This window comes from Gambusia affinis, linkage group LG05, assembly GCF_019740435.1.
Source record: "Gambusia affinis linkage group LG05, SWU_Gaff_1.0, whole genome shotgun sequence".
In the NCBI taxonomy this organism is placed as follows: domain Eukaryota; kingdom Metazoa; phylum Chordata; class Actinopteri; order Cyprinodontiformes; family Poeciliidae; genus Gambusia; species Gambusia affinis.
The window spans coordinates 10,872,376-10,894,383 of NC_057872.1; the positions used below are offsets into that span (position 1 = coordinate 10,872,376).

The following is a 22,008-nucleotide window of genomic DNA, read 5'->3' on the forward strand; positions in this document are numbered from 1 at the left end:
TCTGCAGAGGAGGATTTTAATCACAATGTGATTCAGGAGGTCACTGGGCAGGGCTGCTTTTTAAACCCCAATACTTAAAGGGACAGTTTGGATTTTTTATATTTTTTTAGTAGAGTAATGTGACATTACTACCAATAGTAGTTTCTTTACCTGCAGAAAGATTGCAATGAGTTTGTAGAAAAGTGAATAAATCCTCAGTGCGGTAGAAGGATGAAATCTTATCAGGCTCCTGTTTTACTTTGCTTTATAAAAGTTTTTCACATTTTGTCGTGGTACATTGACATGCTTCAGTGTATTATGTTATGGATCAACGCAAAGTAGTGCACAATTGTACAGTGCATAAAACAAGGTGCTAAAAATGTTCTTAAAAATTATCATCTGAAAAGTGTGGCAGGCATATCTGATTTCATCCCGCTTTCCCATAAACAAAATCCAATGCAACCAGCGGATCAGAAATCACCCTAATTCATGGACCGTTTCCAACTATGTGACATTCATATTACAGGTATGAGAACTATTATTAACTTCACTTGAAAAATTCAATGGCATTATTTTGCGAAATATTTTTTTTTTATTTTCTTGGAAGCTTTACATCATGTTATGTCATTCCCTGATCAAAAGCATAATCGTGGGAGCAATTTGGGCACTTGTTCTCACAAAGCACCGTCTTTTCCACAAAGCTCTTTGCACAGAGCGCGTCTCCCTCACTCAGCTCCTCCAGACTAGCGGTTGCAGAAATTAACAAACATCTGGGGAAACGTGCATCTGTTGAGCGCATCGTGCAAGCTACTTCTCTGTCCAACGCTGTTAAAAACAGTTGTAAATGGCTTAATGGAGAAGTGCTGTGATAATATGCTGAAGGCAGAAAAATACATTGTGCTGTCTCTTTAAAAACACCACGATTTATGTTTAACTTAGTCAAAATCTTAATGTTGTGGAGTACATTATTTTTTATATTTATTTTTCAGGCATTGTTACGTTTCTTTAGACCTTAAGCAGCTGTGGACATTCTGCTGGTTCACCAATTAATACTTGGAGGCCAAATGTTCCCATCTCTGGGGACTCGAAACAAAACAAACACCAGGTTTCCATTTTCAAGCAACCTTGGAAAAGTGCACGTGAGACTTTGAATCAAATATCTCAGATGTCTGGTTTGTTTACATTCTGCTTCCTTTTGTATTCCTTTGGGGAGGCTTGGAAATGGTAATAATGTCAAGACGTGCTATGTCTTTAATGGCTCAGGCGAGGTGGAGCTCGCCTCCAAATGTCCGTGTAAAACTAACACCGCGTGGTGGGTATGTGCAGAAAAAGCCTAATCAATTCTGAAGCTGATATATGTAGGTAAAATAAATGAGACTTCAAACAAGGAAAAGTAGTCCTGGAGGGATGCAAACAAGCCTCGGAGGGAGGTGCACTTTGTGTGACATACGCAATGTTTCACCTGTGAGGCATGCCAGAGACATGTGGCCTGTTTAATGTAAACTCAAAGAGGTTGGATTTGTTTGGTGTCACATCCAGTAAATAATTAGCTGATTCAGAGCAATGTGGAGTTCTTCAGACTTAGCCTCAAACTCAGAACTCCATATGAGATATAAACATCTATGCCAGTGGGAAGAGTATATACTAAATCTTTGCTTTAAGAGAAAAACATAGCATTTCGGGATGGACAGCGGCACAATGTATCCTTAGTTTTTTGACGTATATTATTTACACAAGCTTAAAATATTTGCTTGGGAAAATATGAGGCAAGACATAACCTAAACATAGAAAGTACTTTCCAAAGGGACTGCTATTGATCTATCTACCACTTTTTTTATTGCTGATGTGTACCCGTCCAGTCTGACCTCATAACATTGCCAATTTTCAAGCTACATAGATGTCTGTCATGGTAATTTTGATTTGGATATTATCATCCGTTTTCACTAAGAAATAAAAATTGGCTACATTTTAATAAAGCCAAAAGCACCAAATCCTGACCAAATTTGCCACATTTTATGTTTTTATTGTTACAAGTGGATTCAGTACCCTAAGATGTGTCTACCAGAGCTGGCCAAGGTTGTACAGGGCCCTAAGTAGAATGTGATTGGGGACCCATTTCCAGTTAAGACCAAAATTTTCAATCAATACAACTCTTTTACATAATTTGTGTGCAACCCTATCTTGAGAAACTGTAAAACTGAATACATTTGCAAAATCCATGTGGAACATTTTTAACCTAACTGCTAAAGGTCAAATATCATTACATTTGGAGCCAAAAACTGCGCTGTCAGCAATCGCTCACTGTAATCACAGAATGAACTGTTTTCTTGAAGGTCTTCTTAACCTAAATTTGTCAGGGAGAAACTGAGAAATGTGAGGGAAAACCATAAAGTGAGCACTTTTGCTACAAAAACCATTGATGTAAGAAACACTGGTGAGCTCTGTGAAAATAAACAGACTGGAAGAACAGATGTTCACTTACCCAACAAAAACTCTCTCTCCATTGGAGAGACATTTTACCCTCAGAATATTAAACAATTTGACTATTGGAGTTCAGTACAAGGACCAACCAAAGGCTGATCAATAAGGGCACAGCACATTTCACTCAGCGGCTAGTTCAAGTAGTATTGTTTGTAAGCATGAACTCATCAGCTATTCAAGTTCCTTTTTCATTGATCATTTTCCAAAACACTTGTTTTTCCTCTATGTTTGAGTCAAATAAAATGAAGACAAGTTGACTGAGGATTTTGACTATTGTTTCATCCGCCACATTCATTAGCTTGAAATGACTTCAAAGGCTAAACAGCATATTTCTGTGAGAATATTAAGTATTTGGGTGAAACTGTTTGGAGAAATGGCCAGGCTCATTTCTTTGAGCATTATAGTAAACACATTATTAGGTAGAGAAAGAAGAATTTCACCATCCAACTGAATACTGCTATAATTTGAATAGTTCAATTTATAGATTTTGTCACAAGCAAGTTTTGATCAGTGGAATTTGCAAAATGAGGCCAAAATACCTTTCAACCAATGAATAGTTTGGACCAACAATATGTGGTGAATTACACACACAGCAGCACTAAAATATGTAAGAATAAAACGTGAAATAGATGAAGTTGGTTTGAAGGCGTATCGGAGGAGGCCAAATTAGCTTCAAACTAGTTAAAATTAACTTAAGACTAATTTTTAGAATAGGAGTTCAAACAACTAGTTCACAATGAAAAACCAAAGTTGAGATGAAAACAGAATTATGAAAAAACTAATGTTTCATTGACTACTTTGGTTAGTTAGAAATTGTTAGCCTTTTAGACAATGGATTCTTAATTTGGTAATTAGTCACCACAGTGACTGAATTTAGTTTTCATATGAGTAAATGTATCTTAAGATACTCAGAGACCATGGTGATTGATACCCAACAGGCTTGGTGATGCCACCTCCGGGTTATTGGGTCGACGCTTAACAAAAGAAGCTTCATTTGCTATTTTAGGAATCCCTTCATGTCATAAGTTTGGTTTCAAGTACTGGTAATGACAATAATTGTCTTTGTGCATCAGCGGTCTGCGAAGCTTGACCGTGACATGAACAAAAGAAGCTATTTTGTAAAGATGCTAAGATAAGGGATACATGAGGAAAGAAAAAATACCAATAAAATGCAAAAAGCTAATGTGACTTTCAAAGTTCAAACCACTTTTTAGAGTAACATTTTCAAATTGCTTGAATCACTGCGGATATATATAATTTTTATTTATTTATTTATTTTATTTTTTTGCGCAATGGAGAAAAACAATGGAAAGGGTTTTGCAATGGATGGAAAAAGGGGACAATATTTTTCCTCTTTGTTTATTTCAGTGTTGAATAAACAAAAGGGGAATTGAGCTACCGCTTGGCTAGAACTGTGCCGTGTGTGTGGGTCAGAGGTTCCTCTTCCCTCAGCTCTGGGGGCCACTTTAGAGCCTGGGGAAAATGTGATCAGATGGGCCAGCTGATCACGCTTTGGGCTCGGCTTTGGGCAAATGTCGGCTTGGACAGGCAGGTGTCCTCGTCTCTCAGAACAATGGCAGTAGCAGAGCCTCTTTTAGGGAATCTATAGCTATTTAGACTCTTTCTACAGAATTGTAAATGAAACAGGGTCTTCTTCGATCGAAATTCAATCACCAATATTGCAGCCTGAATGTTTGTTTTTGATCTAGGGTTAGTTTGAAGATGCAGTATCTCACTTTACCACCAGCGAAAAAGTGCCTGTTTGTGTCTCACCATTGCAGTGCCATGAAGATACCAACTTTGTTCAAGGATAGAGTTTATGTTAAAACATAATGTCATGTAATGTCACTCCTCTTATAACTGGAGGTGGGTTAATACAGTTCATTCTTCATCCAAGTCTCTTTATTCCTTCTATATAGTTCTTCATGGTTGAGTTCCAACACCACTCTTAGGCATTGTTTAGCTGTAATGCTGCCTTCTGCAAACTTTTTTTTTGTCCTTTATACTTTTTGTATTATTATTCATTTCAAACATTGCAATATCAAATATATCTATTGTAAGCTACAAGTGTGAACAAAGTTGAAAAGGAAATGCTGTAGAAATTATAATCATATGCTCTAATAAAAGTGATTTTTTTTTTTTTTTTTTTTTTGGGCCCTCCATGTATAATGGGTGCACAAAGCATGCGCATATTTCTTTATGCTGTGGGCCGAATCTGGTTTTTATGAACCAAACTTTATCTGTAGTGGATTGTACAGTGCCACTACTTACTTATGGAGTGTGATCCAGTGTGCTAAAGTGGTCCTGGAAAACCCTCCCTCTTCTTAAATACTAATGTTTACAATCGTTTAGGGGCGTCTGTGGAAAGCATACAGGAGACACTGGCGTATGTTTGTCTCCTTTCTGAGGATTGCGGTTAAGCTGAAGCTCATCTGGCAACCTTATGGGCTGTTCATCTGCTCCAAAGCTCCACTCTTCCTCTCTTTGCTCCTTTTTGTTTTTCTTCAATTTTCGTCTTATCTCATCTCATAACCATTCCTTCTCCGTACATTTTAACATATTTTTTGCTCTTTGTGTTTTTAACTTTCTAATTTCTAATTCCGCGCTAACAATAGGTTTCATGTGTTTTGGTGAAGCCACTCCTCAAGTTGTCTCTCTTCATGTGCTTCATCCATGTGTGATGATGGCTGAATTTTAGTGTATCTTTCATGTGTGCATCATGTGTTGCAATGGCTGGAGTGGGATGTAGCGCAAGTAAATCAATTTGTCATATGCGTAAAATCTGCTGAGTGCATAAGGTCATGAGTTGGTTTCTGCGGCTCATCTTCCGTTTTTACTCTAGCACACCCTGAGTTTGTGCCAAACAGCACCAGAGATGCATACTTTCAGCATTTTCTTTTAATTTGCAACAACTATAATGGAATTTTGAATGTTTGTGACTTAAAAATTGCATTGTCCTACTTATTTTTGGGCAACACATCAGCTGCTCTGATGTTTGAAGTAAACCAATGCCACCCTGATGTCAGGACGTAAAATATTACGCCTACCTGTCATAATGTATATGAATAACTATTGTTTTGAAGGGAAGTCACATTAAGTCTTCCACTCCAAATGCAAAAGTTTTCCCTTTAGGGGAAAGGCAACTTATTCCCAAATCACTGAACTGCAGGCAATAGGGTTAGATGGTTATTTCAAATACATTTTCAACAACAAAGCCAACTTACTGTTGTTTTTTTTTATACACAAAGCTATTGTCTTTGAAGGTGGTAAGATAAAACTTATTTTACTTCTATAACCACTAAAAACATAATATTGATCCTGTAAAAAAAGTGAAGAAAGCATGAGTAGAAGAAACTTTGACAGTGAAAGAGTGTGCTGAAACATAAAGTTGCCGAGGTTGTAGTTGTTGGAAGCCATTCAACATCTGTTTTCAACTTCAAGAACTCAGATTCAGGCTTGAAGAAAGACACTTTTTTCCCACAAATCATAACTTTTTCAAATCATTTTTCCCCTAATTTAGCCATAACAAAAAAACTGCTCTAGGAGTAACCACCATTTATTTTTACTGAAACTATAAACTTTAACTTTACTTTAGCTGTGACTTTCTTGAAATGCTACTCCTGTCATGCTCTAAGAGACAGTATATAATGACAATTATTTAAATAAAAATTGTGAGAGATTTGAATCTGATGGCTGGCTGCAGTAAAATTTTTAACCTTTTTGTTTTTTTCTTTTCATTGTAATCCATAAGGATAACTTAATTGTTTTGTGGTCTTAAGTTGTTGTTTTTTTTTTTTTAAACAAGCACTCACATGCATAACACATAAGTCTCATGGGATTTTTACATTTTTTATACTTTGGAAACAAGATATTTAATAGGATTAATTATCCAAGTTGTACTGATTCCTAGTTTTTAATTAAGTAGAGTATGAGTTCTGTTCCTGAAAAACAGGAAGAAAATGTGAGCCATATTACATTCTTTCCATCCTGCTCCCACAATTAACTCATTTGCTGCATAATAAGAAAAAACTTCTGTAGGTAATGAACTTGAACTTCCAATAAATTGTTTAAATAACTCTCCAAAAATGTATTTTTTTTTTTTTACCTTTAACCACTTTATCAACATGTATAGCTGTAAGACTTGCTAGTAAACAAATACTAGCAGGAGAGCTTACTTGTGACTCTTGTTTATCGTTTTTCCTCTTGAATGCTTCCAGTGGTCTTTAAATCTTGCTTGAATCTCTTTAAATAAAATTGCAATTACCAGGAAAAGATTGCATGCAAATCTTATATATAAGTAAAGATCCACTTCATACCCAATACACATTATCGAAACCAAATCAAAATCAGCCAATTAAGTAAGTTCCAATTAAATTCGAGACAGTTAAGAAGCCATTAGATTGTATCCAATGTTCAATTTTTAGGACTAGAAAAGAGAATGGTTTTCTCTGATCTAACAAATACTAGCTGAAACTGTTGTCTTAAAATAAAAATATTAAATAAAATAAAATAAAAAAATGCTTTTACTCCTTGGTTACTCTACTTAGGTCCTTTTAGTGTTTAATTTTTGTTCATATTTGCAAAAAGTGTTTCGGAACAAGAAAGTAACATACATTAAACCTGTTGTTAAATTAAATGCTGAGTAAGATTTAGCAGACAATCTTACATTGAGGTATCAAAGCAGAGAACTATATTTTATTCATTTTACATTTTTACACTGAGAAAAAAAAAAGATATAATTCTTTGAAGTTTGCCTCTTGTTAAATCTGAAAAGTTAATCACAGGGACAAAAGCAGTGTTTGACCACCACTTGATATTTAGCAACTCACTCTTGGAGTTGCTAAGCATCACTAAGACTCACACCAGGTAACCCTACAATGCTACCTCGCACTTACAAGAGAAAACACAGCTGAGGAGGAAATGGCATACTGGGTTATTTAGCTAAGCTTATGTGCTTTTTCCTCCTCTCTCTCTCCTGTAGTGCATCAGTTGGGAACAGATGAACAGGAGGCAGAGGTGGGTTGTTGTACACTATCTCATGTGTCTGTGTAACTATTTGAAGTCGAAAATATGCTAACACACCTTGTTTTTTTAAGAAAGAAAAAAACAAGCTTGGATATGGGAATAGATACATTCTTAGAAATAAAATGAACTTGGTTTGCCTTCAATAAAAGTATGCACAGTCATGTGCCTATGTACTCTACTCGTAATAGTCAAAGTAGAAGGACCAGAGAGTGAGATAGGGGTCTGAGTGCTGGATAAACGTTTGCTTTTCCCTGCTGCGTCTGCTTGGGCCAGGATTAAGAAGGGCACATATACGGTACTTCAGAGGCTGCCAATTAACAACCTCAGCGGCGGCTGCCACACAGGAGGGCCCTTCATAAAGACCTACCCTCTGGTGTAAAGTCCTACCTCTTCCCAGGGCTTTATCCCATAGAGAGCCTGTACACACAACCGTTAATGTGGAATGACTTTTGGAGCAGTCCCCTCTACTGCATCAGGCCCATCAGTTCATAAACATTTTCTCAGCAAGCACAGGCCCATGGACAGAGAGGGGAAGATCAGGAAAAGTCGAAAAAAGGCTGCAAAGGTGACCAAGGCAGCAGGGTAATCAAAGGACAGACCTGACTTGGAGAGAATGAAACACAACACTTCCTGCCTTCATCCTTCTATCTTCCCCTATCTATCCATCTATCTTTCCGTTCCTAGCTGCATCCCCCACCTCCCCTTTCTTTTTTTATTCCATGTGCAGAACTACTGATTGCAAGGCTGGGCAAGCCAACAACAAGCAGGGGGTGGCTTGCTGATGACTTGCGAGTTGGAAGAACTCCAATCGTCCAAGCTACTGCCACCCCTGCCTGCCTGCCACATACCCACTGCTGGCATTTGAACAGCTTTGATACATATTTTAAAAGGCTGCACTGCATCAGAACTGCACTAATCTTAGTTAAAAGGCAAGGGAACATATAGGCCAACTATTTTTTTTTTTCTCCCGCAAAGAAGCCCAGTGGCTCAAACTGCAATTTGCTTGAACTGAAGGACCAACAAGCTGTGTTTTAAGTGAATTGAATGTGAAATGCAGGCAGACAAACAATACTCTAATGGATATCTTGACTTCAAATGTATATTTGACAAAACTAAATCCTCTGTAAAACATCTTTTGTTTAGTTTTTTTGTTTGTTTTTTCAAATGGATGGAAATGATTAGAAATGCTGTTCATTGGACGGTTCAATTTTACGTTCACAGTAGAATGCATTAATGCGCATCTCTGTATATGTATTCTGTGTTTGTACCTTGTTCGTAGCCTACAGGCCACTACCATTGCTCTCACAGACCGGAGCAGAGATAAAGCAGTTAAAAGTAAGCTGACCAAATGCTGAACTGTATTTGCCACAGATGTGCCCAGACGGATCACAGGGAAAATGTGATGGCATTTCCTCAAGATGTGCATGTGTATTTTTAAACTTTGATGTGAACATGATTTACCATGAAAAAAAAAAAAGAATCCCCACCCACCTCCAAATCCCCCCCCCAAAAAAAAAGCTTTGTTCATGTGCTTCACATGGTCTCAATAATAAGACTCATGCATATTGTATTCCTATCCAGAACGTTTTCCTTTTCTGATGTTTTTTTTTTGTTTGTTTTTCAGGACATTTTCTAGCAAGTGGAATGGGCTTTCTGGGAAAGTGGAAAAAGTCCTCGTAGTTGGTTATTGGTGGTGTTTATCAGCAACATAGTAGCAATGTACAATGTGTTTCGGTGCAAATCTTAGATGCATTGAGTGTATTAATTGAATAGCTAAAGAGACCTATGTTAAGGTATGAATTAAATTTTCAGGTCTAAAGGTTGCCATGCACACACATATACGCACACAAAGCGGCTGGAACATTTGTTTAACTTAAATGATGGGTGTTGGCTGGTGGGACAAAAGTTGATTTAACCAAGTTTTAACTGAAGTTTGGGTTGTAAATTGACTCAGTTTAGTGGGTTTGGAGAGTTACTAGATTAGAGATCATTATTTATTTTTTCAGAGTCCCAACCTGATCACACTTCTTTATCATATGGGATAAAATAAGAAATTATAAAATTAATTTACACAACAATGGTACAATCAAAGGGTTGGGATAATAACTTTTTTCTTATTAAGTTAGGAAATTATTTATACTCTTGGAAGTTTTGCTGCATTATTCAGTCAGTCCTCAGATTTAAAAAAAGAAACAAAACAAACAACTCAATGGAAATTAATCAGGAACACCAACAAGAGTGTAATATGCTGTTTTGGTGAATAGCTTTCATGTTAGTTCGGTAACAGTGAAACTCTCATAACTCTCCTCTCCTTCTCTGGTTTTACAACACGATACACCACAGTGAAGAACTCTAGGTGTTAAAAAACAGTCTTCAGTTCAAGCAGAGGGGAAATGTATCACTGCAAGGTAGTCTGGCTGTTTAGTTCAGCTTTGCATGGATGTGAAGTGATAGTTCCAACACATTGTGTTCTTGTTCGGCTCTTCTTCTGTTTCAGCTTTGGCAGCTGAGCTGACATTGAATGCACTGGCTACTGTATTCCAGGTGACAGCCTTTGACATTGTAATTGTCTGCCTTCACCAAGGGGATGGAGGATGTACTACATCTTATGTTTCCTTTGCGGTAGAAATTATTGATAACTGGTGAGACGTGCTGATGGTGCAACTAATCTGGACGGAGCTTCTTCTGCATTTACAAATGAAAATGAAATATTGTTCATTTTTATTAACAATTTTATAGACAAGTTGAAATCATACATAATGTTAAAGCCCTAAAAATACTTTTGCAACATCACAGAGAATCAAACATAGGAGGTCGGGGGAAGACAATGGCTGCTGGACAAAAAAAGTGAAGATTTCCCTTTTAAAATGGAAGAAAATCCTGTGTTGCATTTGATATTGCTCTCTGTGGCGCACATGTGTTGGGAGTGTTCCGAGAGCACGGGAGAGGGAGAGAAACAAGCATCCTCTACTAAAGGGAAATTCCTATGCTCCAGCCACAGCTGCAGCATGACACTTCAGATGGCTGTGCTTCCTTTTGTACAGCCCCCTGGAATTAGCCCAAGACACAATGGCATCACATCAGAAAAAAAAAAAAAAAAAAAAAAAAAAAAACGGGGAAATCAGACTTTATTAGCTGTGGCTGAGGAAATATTTGTACAGAGAGAAAAAGAAGTGTGCACAACGCCTGTAGCTTTCTTGTTATATCTGAATCAATTGTACCATTGGAATTAGAAAAAAAATAAAAAATACAAAACTGGCACTAAAAGGTTGAAAACCATAACACCTGTTTTGAGGCTTGGATTTTTAGGGCATTTACAGTACTTTTAAAAAGTGCAATATGCCATTTTTAAAAGCCACATATTTATTATAGAGTAAGAAGAAATTTGGTGTATAGGTAAAAAAAAAAAAAAAAAAACTCTTGGATGCTACAAAAGGCTTGCAACTGAAAAGGAGGCTCATCTTCCAGTATGAAATTGGCTCAAAACATGGAAAGATACAATGACATAGTTTAGATAAAATTATATTCACAGGTTACAGTGGTCCAAATTCCAGAATTAAGTATAATATAGGTCTGAATCCAGTCAGATCCTGTATTTTAAAGAGAATGAGCAAAAAACTTTGCTCTATTGATCTACCACGCTGGTAGAGATCTACGCTAAAAGGTATAGAAGCAAGGGAAAGAACTGACTAAAATGTATACCCCACTTTTCAGATTTTGATAAAACGTTTGGAAGCAATGTGTCCGTTCTTTTCCAGTTCTACATGCATTAACTTGAGTTTTTATATCACATAATATCACAATAAAATATATCATGGGATGGAAAAACTTTTCGAGGCACAGTAACTTTGGATGCTCTCTTTAGCCGGTCTGTCATTTTAGGAGGTCAGCCATGTCTTGATCGCCTTGCAGTTGTGCTATACTCTTTCTATTATTGAATGGTGGACTCAACAGTCCTCTATGTGATGTTTTAAAGCCTCAGATATTGATTCTATCTTAGCCCTGCTTTAAACGTTTCCACAACTTTATCCCTGACCTGTCTGGTGCCTTCATTGCTCTTCATGATGTTGCTGCATTAAACCCCAAAGGGCTGCACAAAACGCCAGCATTTATACTGAGATTTCAATATACAACACTGGACTCTATTTGTTGAGATTTATGAGGGTAATTTGCAATTTGCAATGCATGTTATTTAGTAGTATTAGATTAAACAGGGCTGAACAGAAATATTCTCCAACTTTCTGGATTTGAATTTAGAAAAAGTTGCTCATTTACTTCTGACTTTGGTCTAACTTAGGGCAATGGAAGTTGTAACAAAATCTGAAAAAGTTCAGTTTGGAAAAATACTTTTGCAAGGCACTCTAAATGTACTGTATTGTCATGATGATCATCCTTTTAATGCAAAAAAAAAAAAAAGATACAAAGAATACTTTTGTTTAAAGAGTAGTTTTTAAAAAGTCACATGGTTCATTTAACGTAAGTTGGTCCTGCATCACCATTTTCTACCAAACCGATCCTAAGGGAAGACTGTTCAACTTCAGCAGGGAAAGCAAACTCTGTGCTAACGAAGACACGCAGTGTTGCCGAGAATAAAACTTTTCCATCAAATTGTGTTTGGAGAGGGGATTTACTTCAAAGGGATTTTAACAACAGTGCTGTCTGTTTAATTTACGTTTTCGAGCACACGCCAAATGTAAGAAAACCCCAATTTTGAAGAGTGTATAATTACAGAGTGAGAATGAATGACTATAAATAACCCCATCATTACTAGTCCCTCCTGAAGAACATGATCCATACTGAAGGATAATTAAGGCAAAATATTTCTGATCCTCCAGCAGCTTGAACGAGGAATGTGCGCACGCGTTCTCGGGCGTTTGTGTGTTTGAGATACAGAGAGAGAGTGTGGGTGTGTTAAAGAGGGAGGGAAAGATCGTACAGCATTCTTCCCTAAATATAGTGCTGTTGTGGTAGAGCAGCAATGTACAAGTGCTTCAGGAGAGTCAAGACAGACCAGCTTTAATTGGTTTATGGAATCATTAATGGAACAGAAGTACAGCTAGAGAACTTCTGTGTGTATATTGGACTCTGTCAATACACTTTAAGCAACAGCAGACATGGAAATAACTTTGATCAACAAATATGTAGCAAACAAGAAGATAATAATGAACCTCGATGTTCAACCGAGGTCTCCTAAAATAGAACATTTCATCCAAGATATATCAGATTTGAGGATAAAATTCCTAGATTAGGCCAGCCTAATTAGTGCCTGACTATTTGGCATGGGGGGCTTTGAGTTCCATCCAAATAAGCATATTGTCCTCCTTGCAGAGGCGTGAAAAGAGATTTTTTTTTTTTTTTTCCTGTGTTCCTCACTCAGAGTCGGAGAGAAACAGAAAAACTTTACAAGGCAGGTTTTTGCTTTGTTATTGCTTCCTCTCTTTCTTGCCCGATCAAAATGCAAGAATGTCTCTTTGAATGGCCAAATGAAAGAGAACCAGGCAAACATGAGCGAAAGTCCATGTTTACTTCTCGTATGTCTAGAAGCCCGTCCAAGATTTTCTTTGCGTCAGCAGGGGTCTGCATGGGTTGTTGAGTTGTTTTGAGTAGTTGCTCAACCCGCAATGTGTCAGTCAGCCAGCCAGGCAGTCGTCAGGCAACTATTTGCTGCTATTTCATGCTGTTTCATGCTGCTATTTCATGCTGCTATTTGTGTTGAAGAGCAGACTCCCTCCCTTCGCCCTCAATTTCCCAACCAAATCTTGCACCCTCTTCCTGTGGCAAGAACCCCGTCTTAAAGCAGCCTATTGCTGTGGCAATGAAAGCCCCATGACCAAGGCATCTGTCCCTTTCACTGCCCATTGTGGGACTGAAACAAGGAACAGGACACAACTAGTCAGCTAAACATGGTGTGGCATGGTTTGAAGGTGGCTCCTGTTGTTGTGGTCTCTGCTGTACTAGACTCCACTGAGTTGCTGATGCTTCTTGTGTGTTTCACTCCAATCTTAGACACTGGGTTTGTGTCAGGGGGGATTTGGTCCACCCTACATGGCTATTGTGTCATTGCTTGACCGGTGCTTCACTTGTGAAGCTAGATAAATGGATTATAGGGGAATGGGTATGGGTGGGCATCTCTGTGAAAAGACAGCAGAGATGTTGAAGGGAAACACGAAACACTTGAATAAGAGGGTGATGGGACAGGAAAAAGGCAAAGACACTCATGTATTTGGTTCAATCTGTTGGAAGAATGGCCAGCTTCTACCAAAAAAGACAAGACAGTGATAAACTTTCCTCCCCACATGGTCACCTCACCCCCTCGCCTCTCAAATACCCTTCCTGTTACACATGCACACACACAAAGTGTCACAATGCACAGTTCACTCCTAAACTGAATGGATTGCCTCAGCATGACATGTCTCAGTTGCAAAGGGGGAGTTGGTTGTTGTCTGCCGACAAAAGAGTGCAGCATTATAGGGAGCAAAGGGGATGACAGAATGCTAAATTGTTTTAGGGTCAGCAACTTATTGTTTTTCCATGAGTTTACATTTGCATGTCACTTGAGTGGATTTGGTCCAAACATCAAGCTAGCAGTGGGCGATATGGAACTAAAACTCCTTCATCATATTTGGTGGTTTGTATTGATGTAACAATAGATTCGCTGTGCTTTTTGCAATAAAAGAAAACACACAAAAAAAACAAAAAAAAATCAAAAAATCAAGCATACCCTGGTACTTCATCATATTAGTCAGTTTTAGTAAGCCAGTTGTGCTTTTAAACTTTTGTTTTGCTTCTAACTAAGCTTTTCAATTAAGCAATGAAATACATTCAGCAGTTAAATAATATCAATCAAATTGTTTTTTACACAAATTCCAGTTAAGATAAACAATATGAGTTTCACCTGTCCCTATTCAAAAGCTTTGAAAAATTTAATGTATCAATTTTTAACGTGAATTTATTTAATTTTATGATAAATCTAATATTTCCATATACTTTTGAAAATTGAAAAAAAAAAACAAAAAACAAATTGAAAAAACACAGATAAAAGTATCTCTGAGTGAAGATATTACATCTAAAATAGGAGGATTTTATTTTCACCGTAACAGCAGCAGCTGCTTAAGAAGTGTGTCGTTTCAACATCAGACTCTGTTGTGTCGATGTGTAATCCCGATTATCTCCATTCTTCATCTATATATTTACTTTTAATGAATTCATTTGCACTTCTTGCCTCCCCCCCAACTTATTTTCATAACACTCCCCCACCCTGCGTCGAGGCCCAAAGCATCCGGGGATAGAAATGGCTGGAAGTGACAGCCTAATTATCAGACTCAACTGCGCTCATTAGCCATTAGACAATCCGCAGTATATCCACTTACTAAATGAATAATTTTGTTTTTATTACGGAAACACAATATGATGGCCTGCAGCTACCGCCTTTGCCCCCCAACCTCACGCTGTTTCGGTACAAAAGGAATAAATGGGACACGGAGAGGTTATTTAATTTTAGCCACCCTCCAACCCTCCTCGACCCCCTCAAAAGCCAAGCAGTGAGGGGGGTGTCATGTGTGAATGAGAGGGTGGGGGTCGGGGCTGGGAAATATCATACACCTGCTTTCGCCGTCATACTGTGGTGATCATAGTTTTGTAGGATGAAATTTACATGGTTTTGCATTAATGTTTGCTGGCCATTTTTAATTTTGACACGCTGATTTAAAGGGTGGAGGGGGGAAAATATCACCCTACAATGCTCATTTGCAAGCACTAAAAAAAGTAAAGCTTGAATGACAATAATATCGGTTGTGAAGTTGTGACTATAGTTGTGCTGAAGCAGGCCGTGCCTATTCAACAGAATAAACATGACCTTTTGTTAATGTTTCATCGTGGAGCTCCGCTGCTAAGAACGGTCAATTCAGTGACAGATTTATGCACGTGAACGTCTTTCTCTGTCACTCTGACGCACTCTGATAAACATTTACCAAATGTATTTTTTTTTTTAAATCACTTTAATTAATGCAAATTACTGCCATAACTTCATTTGAGTAAATACAGATAGTATATTCGAACAACATTCCATGTAATAAACTTTAAATGATTCATTGCCCTCAAGAGAAAATAACCATCTTTTTTTCTTATTCTTCATTTTGTGTGACGAAACCAGTGTTATGATTTAACTACACATACTTACTCTTTTTAGTACATAATTTATGTGTAACTCTGTCTCATATGAGACTAATATTCGTGTGCATTTTGTATAATTCTTTAAATGTGTCCGTTAAGGTTGAATCCGACTTCAGTTCCGATCTGCCTATCCGCCTATAGAGGTCGCTGTGATATAGCAAAACGGGTCCGCATGAGCTCTACAGGTTCAGACTCCTCCACACATAAATTCTCTGGAACAAACGACTTTACAGCTTATCATTTACAAAACTGTTCAGATTTATCTAATTAATAGTCCAGCAGGTAAAATAATTTTAAATTTATCGGTGCATGTTAGTTCTCAGCGCAATTGAAGAAAATGTAATTCACGTTTCAGACGCCCTGAACATAATATCTAAGTAAAAAACTAAAACAACCGATTTAATTTTTGATTTATAATTTTATTTTTAACGTGCGCAATTAAAACTAGAACGGATTGTTTCGCAAACAAACGAAAAGAAATTGCCCTGCTGGACGCATTTTCCAATTAGAGCCAACCATTGCCCTTTCATCTGCGCCAAATCAATATGTGCTTTTAGTTACACACAGAAGGGGGAAAAAAACCCTGCTTTTATAAGCTAATGATTATTATCAGCCTCGGAACAGACAGGGGCCCACAAAACAGCAAGGCCCCTACTATATGTCAGCCGTCTCCTCCTCCCTCCCTCCATGTCTCCCCCTGAAAAAGAGAAAATATTAATAATTTATCTTCGAATCGACTTCTCCCTCTGACAGATTAGATTTTAACCATTTGATTTTGTTTGGACTGGGCGTTCCCATATTATTACTTAATGACGTTCCCAGCTGCTCCTGTCCATTTTCTGTCACCAGCAACCATCTGGACACTTATTAGCACCTCAATGCATCCACGCTGCTTTCCTTCCAAACTTGAATAAAATTAAGCTTGCTTGCCTGCGGTCTGCCAATGCCTTTTTTTTTTTTTTTTCGTTCTCACCGTGTTTTAGATTTTTTTGTTTTGTTTAAAATACGCGTGTTTTTCTTCTACTATAAAAAATATATAATAATAATGATAATAATAATAATAATAAGAATAAGAATAAGAATGATAATGAAAAGGTAAGATAAAAAAATATTGGATTTTCTCTAAAATTTCAATTGGTTTATTAAGCAAAATATACGATCTGCACAAATTCCTTCAATGTTTCCTATTTACAAATTTGAATCACTTGGTATTTACATTAAACAAAAGACACCAAAAACACAGGATAGAGACAAATAATAATAATAATAATAATAATAATAATAATAATAATAATAATAATAATAATAATAATAATAATAATAATAATAATAATATAATTAATAATAATAATGAAGTAAAAATCCTACCAAAATGTCCCAGCAGGACTGGGTAAAGTGGAAGAGAGTAACATTATAGGCGCGAGTATAGGCTACACAACAATAGAGGAAGTAATCCATCCATCCACAGGATATTACCAAATTACGCCATTTGTTCGGTACCGACTCAAATGCTAAACTGCATTTTTTTTTTTCTTGTTGTCCTTTTGCTGAGCTTAAAGTCTCTTTTCCATGTTTTTGTTTGTTTCTTTTTTTTTCTTCTCCCCAAGCACGGGAAAGAAAAATCAAATGTCTTGATCAAGCCGACGAGAGAGCAGTGAGGACCCGTTGCGTGGCGTCTTGGGGACTCCTGGCGCTGGAAGGCAGAGAGGATCTGGATAAAGAATAATACAGAGAGGCAGATAAATACCCCCGCCGTGTTTGGACAGCGGGTTTCAATATGCGTCTCAAGTGTCTGCCTGAAAGGTTTTGATTAGGGAACAGGGATCCAGCCTGCATATTCTAATTCCTCGCTGTTTTTTTTTTCCTACAAAAAACAATTATTAAAAACAAACTAAAATCTACGTTTCAATATATAATTTGGAGGAGTAAAGTATTTTATTTTATTTTTAAATAGAATTATTTTCAATTCATTGCACTGTGAAAACTTGAAACAGTGGTAAACTACTTTTTTTTTTTTTCTTCCTCCCCTGGGCTCGGGGCCTCCCAGGGGTCTTTAGGGAAAGCACACAGCCCAGACAGAGCCCGTTTTACTCGGTGGCTTGATAAGTAGCCACACTCTCCCCAGAGGGGAGGAATTAAAGGGGGTGTGGGATGAAAGTCAAGACCCCTGTCACCCTTAAAGCAAACTGCTTTTTTTTTTATTTTATCTGTGCTTTCTCTCGCTGTTATCGCCACTATGAAAGGAGAGAAAAGAAAACAGTAATTAAGAGAAAAATAAAAAAAATAAATAAATCATGGGAGGGAAGTAAAAACTAATTTAAAGCACATATTGGACATATTTTTTTATATATATAAACCCCTTAATATGTTATGTATCACTTGTACGTTTAATGGATTATTCTAATTTGTTTCATATTTAAATGCATTTTTTTTTTTTTTTACAATAAGTGCTGTCAACATCTAATGCTATACTCTCCTCTAAAGCAATGCCACTTACTTGCTCATTCAAATAATTTTATAATTTGGAAGTTGAATATGAAATACTCATAGTGACAACAAAGAAGCACATTTGTCTCACCTGTCTTGAATAGGACGAAATGACGACTTGAGGGTCTGTGTTGGAGGTGAATCGGATCTTTCGTGCTCTACAAGGGTTAAAACAAAAAAAAAAACACAAGTCGTTAAAATAAATTGTAGACTTTTGTTCATTTTTTTATTTTCAATAGTTTAGAGTTTAACTTTATTCACTTAAGGAACGGCTTGAGTAAAATAAGTGTGTCTATGTAAACATCAAAGCTTGCGCAGAGCTTTGATATTACAATCGTAGGCCTCTTGGAAAAAAAAAAATAAACAGCTGCGTGCATTAAGATAAAGACGCGAATAAACATGCTTAACTCTGAACTCTTAATGCTTAGTACTCTGCCGTCCTACCTATGTGTTTGGGACTGTGGGTATCTGCTGGGCCCTTGCTGTCATTGCTGAGCGCTGCTGAAGCTGCAACCGGCGACACCACCACCGATGTCGGCTGCTGTTGCTGATGTTGCTGGGCCGAGAGAGGATGGCTGCTGTGGTGGTGGTGATGGTGCTGGTTTACTCCCAGAAAAGATCTGACATTCAGCAGGGAGTTCTGGCCCAGGAAGGCTCCGTTGGTCCAGTTGTGGAACTTTCCAATCTGGCAAGTGTACAGTCCATGACTGGGGAGGAAGGCCGGGTGGGTTTGAATCTGGTGGGGCGCTGATGGATGATTACTGTTGGCCCCTGGCGCACAAGGGGAGGAAGGTTTCTGAGACGAGCTGTCGGGGCTGGTAGCGGTCTCCGCCAGAGACCAGATTTTGGGTTTATTGTTAGAGGGAAGGGGAAAATTCCCAGGTCTGTCAGGGGACAGAACTCGTGTGGTGTTGTTGTTGCCATCTGAGTTCTCCTTGCCCCCTGCGTGAACCGACATCACGTTCTTGGATTTCTCAAAGGCCTCGTGGGCCTGTAGGGCGAAGGCCCGTCTTTTCTCCAAGCTGTCCAAGTCTCCGGGCACGCCTAGGCTGCTCCTGTGCTCCCTGCCTCCCTCCGTGGACTTATCGTCATCGTCCTCATTGCTCTGATCCCCGTCGTTCTCGTCGATTTTGTCTATATCTATGCTCTCCAAATCGATCTCCTCCTCATCTTCGTTCTTCTCTGCCTCGTCTCCACTGCCGAACAAGTTTCCGTCTTCACCGTCCTCCTTGCTCCTGTTCCCCCAGGTCACCTTGTTCTCCTTCTTGAGCCTCCTCCTGGCATTAGCGAACCAGGTGGAGACCTGCGTCAGTGTCATCTTGGTGATGATGGCCAGCATGATCTTCTCGCCTTTCGTTGGGTACGGGTTCTTCCTGTGCTCATTGAGCCAAGCTTTCAGTGTGCTGGTACTCTCCCTGGTGGCGTTCTTGGGCCTCGCCGGGTCGCCATACTGGAACTGGCCGTATGGGTAAAAGGCTGGAGACGTGTGGGCCGCGAAAGTAGCGGGGTGAACGCCAGGGCTGTCCTTGAGCTCATATTGAGACCCCTTAAAAATAGAGGGGAACAAAAGAGAATAAAAATCAGGGATGATTTGTCGGCTTCTTTATCATTTTGGATAACTTTAGAGCGCATTTAGATTCGATTAACCCCTCCCCCTCATGCATGTATTCGAATGAAAATGGCCTCTATGAAAAAAACAAACAAACAAACAAAAAAGAAAAAATCAAAGAGTTCCAATTGCACCTGACGCTGAGCTTTCCACAAATAACCTTCTCAACTTGCAGCCTGCCACATGCTACAGGCCTCGCGTCTGCACAACTGGTCTTTCAAAGACTTTTTCTTTTACTAAAAATGTCTTTCATGCATCTTCCAAGATGGGGTATCAGATGTTTCCAAGGGGGGAAAAATTTACCAAGATAGTTGACAGCTTTTATGCAAGAGTGCACAAGACCTCTTTCTTAAGACGAAAGAAGTTTGAAGTTCCGAGTTAAGTTTTCTCATCGTGTCATGGGTTAGACTTTTGGGAGTCTAAATTTACCTAGTGTGAGTTTCTTTTCCTTATTTTTTTTTTCTTCTGAAACTTTTCAATGGATTCATGCAATTGTTTTCATTGTACATTTTGACCAGTGGCGATTCCTTTAGCTGGAGCGCTCTGTGCGTTTGGCCCTGTAATGGATTCATTAACCAGCACATTAACACTCTGCAAATGACCTATTATCGCTTGCTGCCTTATGAGACGTAACAAACTGACAGTTCTGGGAGAAGTTAAAATATAAGTAGAATTCTGGGATCACTTCTAAAAAAAAACCCATGAAAACATTTAGCATATTCATTCTTCCAGATTTTGAATTTCGGAACACACATTTCTATCTTTGGTCAAGAGTCATCTGACCAAAACAGAAGAGTTACAAACTTTTTAAAACTTTTTTTTTTTTTTTTTAAGATACACCCAAAATGTTATCTGTTGTTTTTTCTTCACTCTCCTAGTTTCATTCACTTGCTTTTTATCATAGATTGCACGCTGATTATATTTCCGGACTGTATTTTTTATTTTTTTTTTTCAATTTCCTTTTGCAGCGTAATAAAAGAAGCTTCTGAAAGTACAAGTAATGATGGTACAGATGGCATAATTTTGCTTTAATTTGGAAACATTTGCGTACGATGCAAAAGCAAACAATTGATTCTTACCATTTGTGAGAAGAGAGCCAGATCCGCGCTGGTGTAAGGTAAAAACGCGCTGTAGTTGTGTGCGTACGGGTTTGCATACATGCTCAGCACCGACGTGACGGCCGCCGCCGTGGCGGACGGACTTCCACCGATTTCCGTGGTCCCTCCTCTGGATGAAGGCGTAAGCACTCCCGGTCTCTCGCTCCCGTATACAGCCTGGGAGGCACTTAGATACTGCGGGTAGCCTAACTGCGGGAAAGACATCTCCAACCGCCAGATGTAAATATTTTTTTTTTGTCGCACAGCTCCCCCGACAAAAACAAAAAGTAAAAAAAACAACCAAAAAAAAAAAAAAAAACAACCCCCCCCCGAAAAATAAAATCTGTGCGCAACAAAGTGTACAAGAGGGAGGGAGACACCACCAAAAACCAAAGAGCCAGTAGAAGTAAAATGTAAAGTGTTTTAAGCCAAAAACTCGACTACTACAAACACGCAGAGGTGAGTAGTCAGAGCAAACCACTCTTAAATCTCTGCTTCCTCGCTTTATTTTTTTTTTTCTCTCTCTCGCTGCAGAGTCCGTTGGATGTGATCTGATCAACAATTGCGCTCCGACTGACGCGCCTGGCCCTGAGGTCTTCCAGGCTGATCTCTCAGATACAATTTGAAGTTGATGCTTTGATTGGCATCCCCTACTTGAGCCCGCAAGCTCCTCCTCGTTTGGAGCAATGTGGATAATGTGAATATAGAGTGGAGCACATTGGCTGGGGCCTCCCTCTTTCTCTCTCTCTCTCTCTCTCTCTCTCTCTTCCTCTCCCTCTTTTGCTCTCTATCTGTGTGTGTCTCTCTCTCTCTCTCACACACACACACACACACACTCTATCTTCGTGTTTGGACTTATTGTATGTTAAATGTTCAAGCATTAGAGTCCATTCACCGAAGGCTTTGATTGTTGTATGACAACCTGTCTACACGATTTTACAGCTGTCCGACACAGGGGGAAGTAAACCCGTCAGAAGAAGGAACTTACTTTGAATAGATTTAAATTGTAATTAAAGAGGGGAAAGCTGCTCCACAGAGGAATTAGTGCACGGTAATGCGGACTCACGATGCCTTTATCTAATTCTTCTGACAAATTTTCTCAAAAAAACAAAAAAAAAAAAAAAAGAAAAAAGAAAAAACTTTTTGGTTTAAAGTCGT

The 22,008-nt window shown here is 38.4% G+C and overlaps 1 protein-coding gene across 1 annotated transcript; it reads right to left on the reverse strand.

Moving 5' to 3' along the window:
- Positions 1-16,780: 16,780 nt before the first annotated feature.
- irx1a (iroquois homeobox 1a) lies at positions 16,781-21,539 on the reverse strand. The gene is made up of 4 exons (XM_044117304.1): positions 20,833-21,539; positions 18,589-19,690; positions 18,236-18,302; positions 16,781-17,368 (listed from the first exon to the last, which is right to left on the reverse strand). Exons 1-4 carry the CDS (start codon positions 21,073-21,075, stop codon positions 17,293-17,295), a joined length of 1,488 nt encoding a protein of 495 aa, XP_043973239.1. The 5' UTR covers positions 21,076-21,539; the 3' UTR covers positions 16,781-17,292.
- Between the last annotated feature and the right edge of the window lie 469 nt (positions 21,540-22,008).

Excerpts from the sequence above, each read along its gene's own strand:
- irx1a (XM_044117304.1), bottom strand. The coding sequence starts at position 21,075 with ATGTCTTTCCCGCAGTTAGGCTACCCGCAGTATCTAAGTGCCTCCCAG. Across the intron at positions 19,691-20,832 it reads TGGCTCTCTTCTCACAAATG|GGGTCTCAATATGAGCTCAA; the intron begins GTAAGAATCAAT and ends TCTATTTTTAAG. Across the intron at positions 18,303-18,588 it reads CCACAGTCCCAAACACATAG|AGCACGAAAGATCCGATTCA; the intron begins GTAGGACGGCAG and ends TAACCCTTGTAG.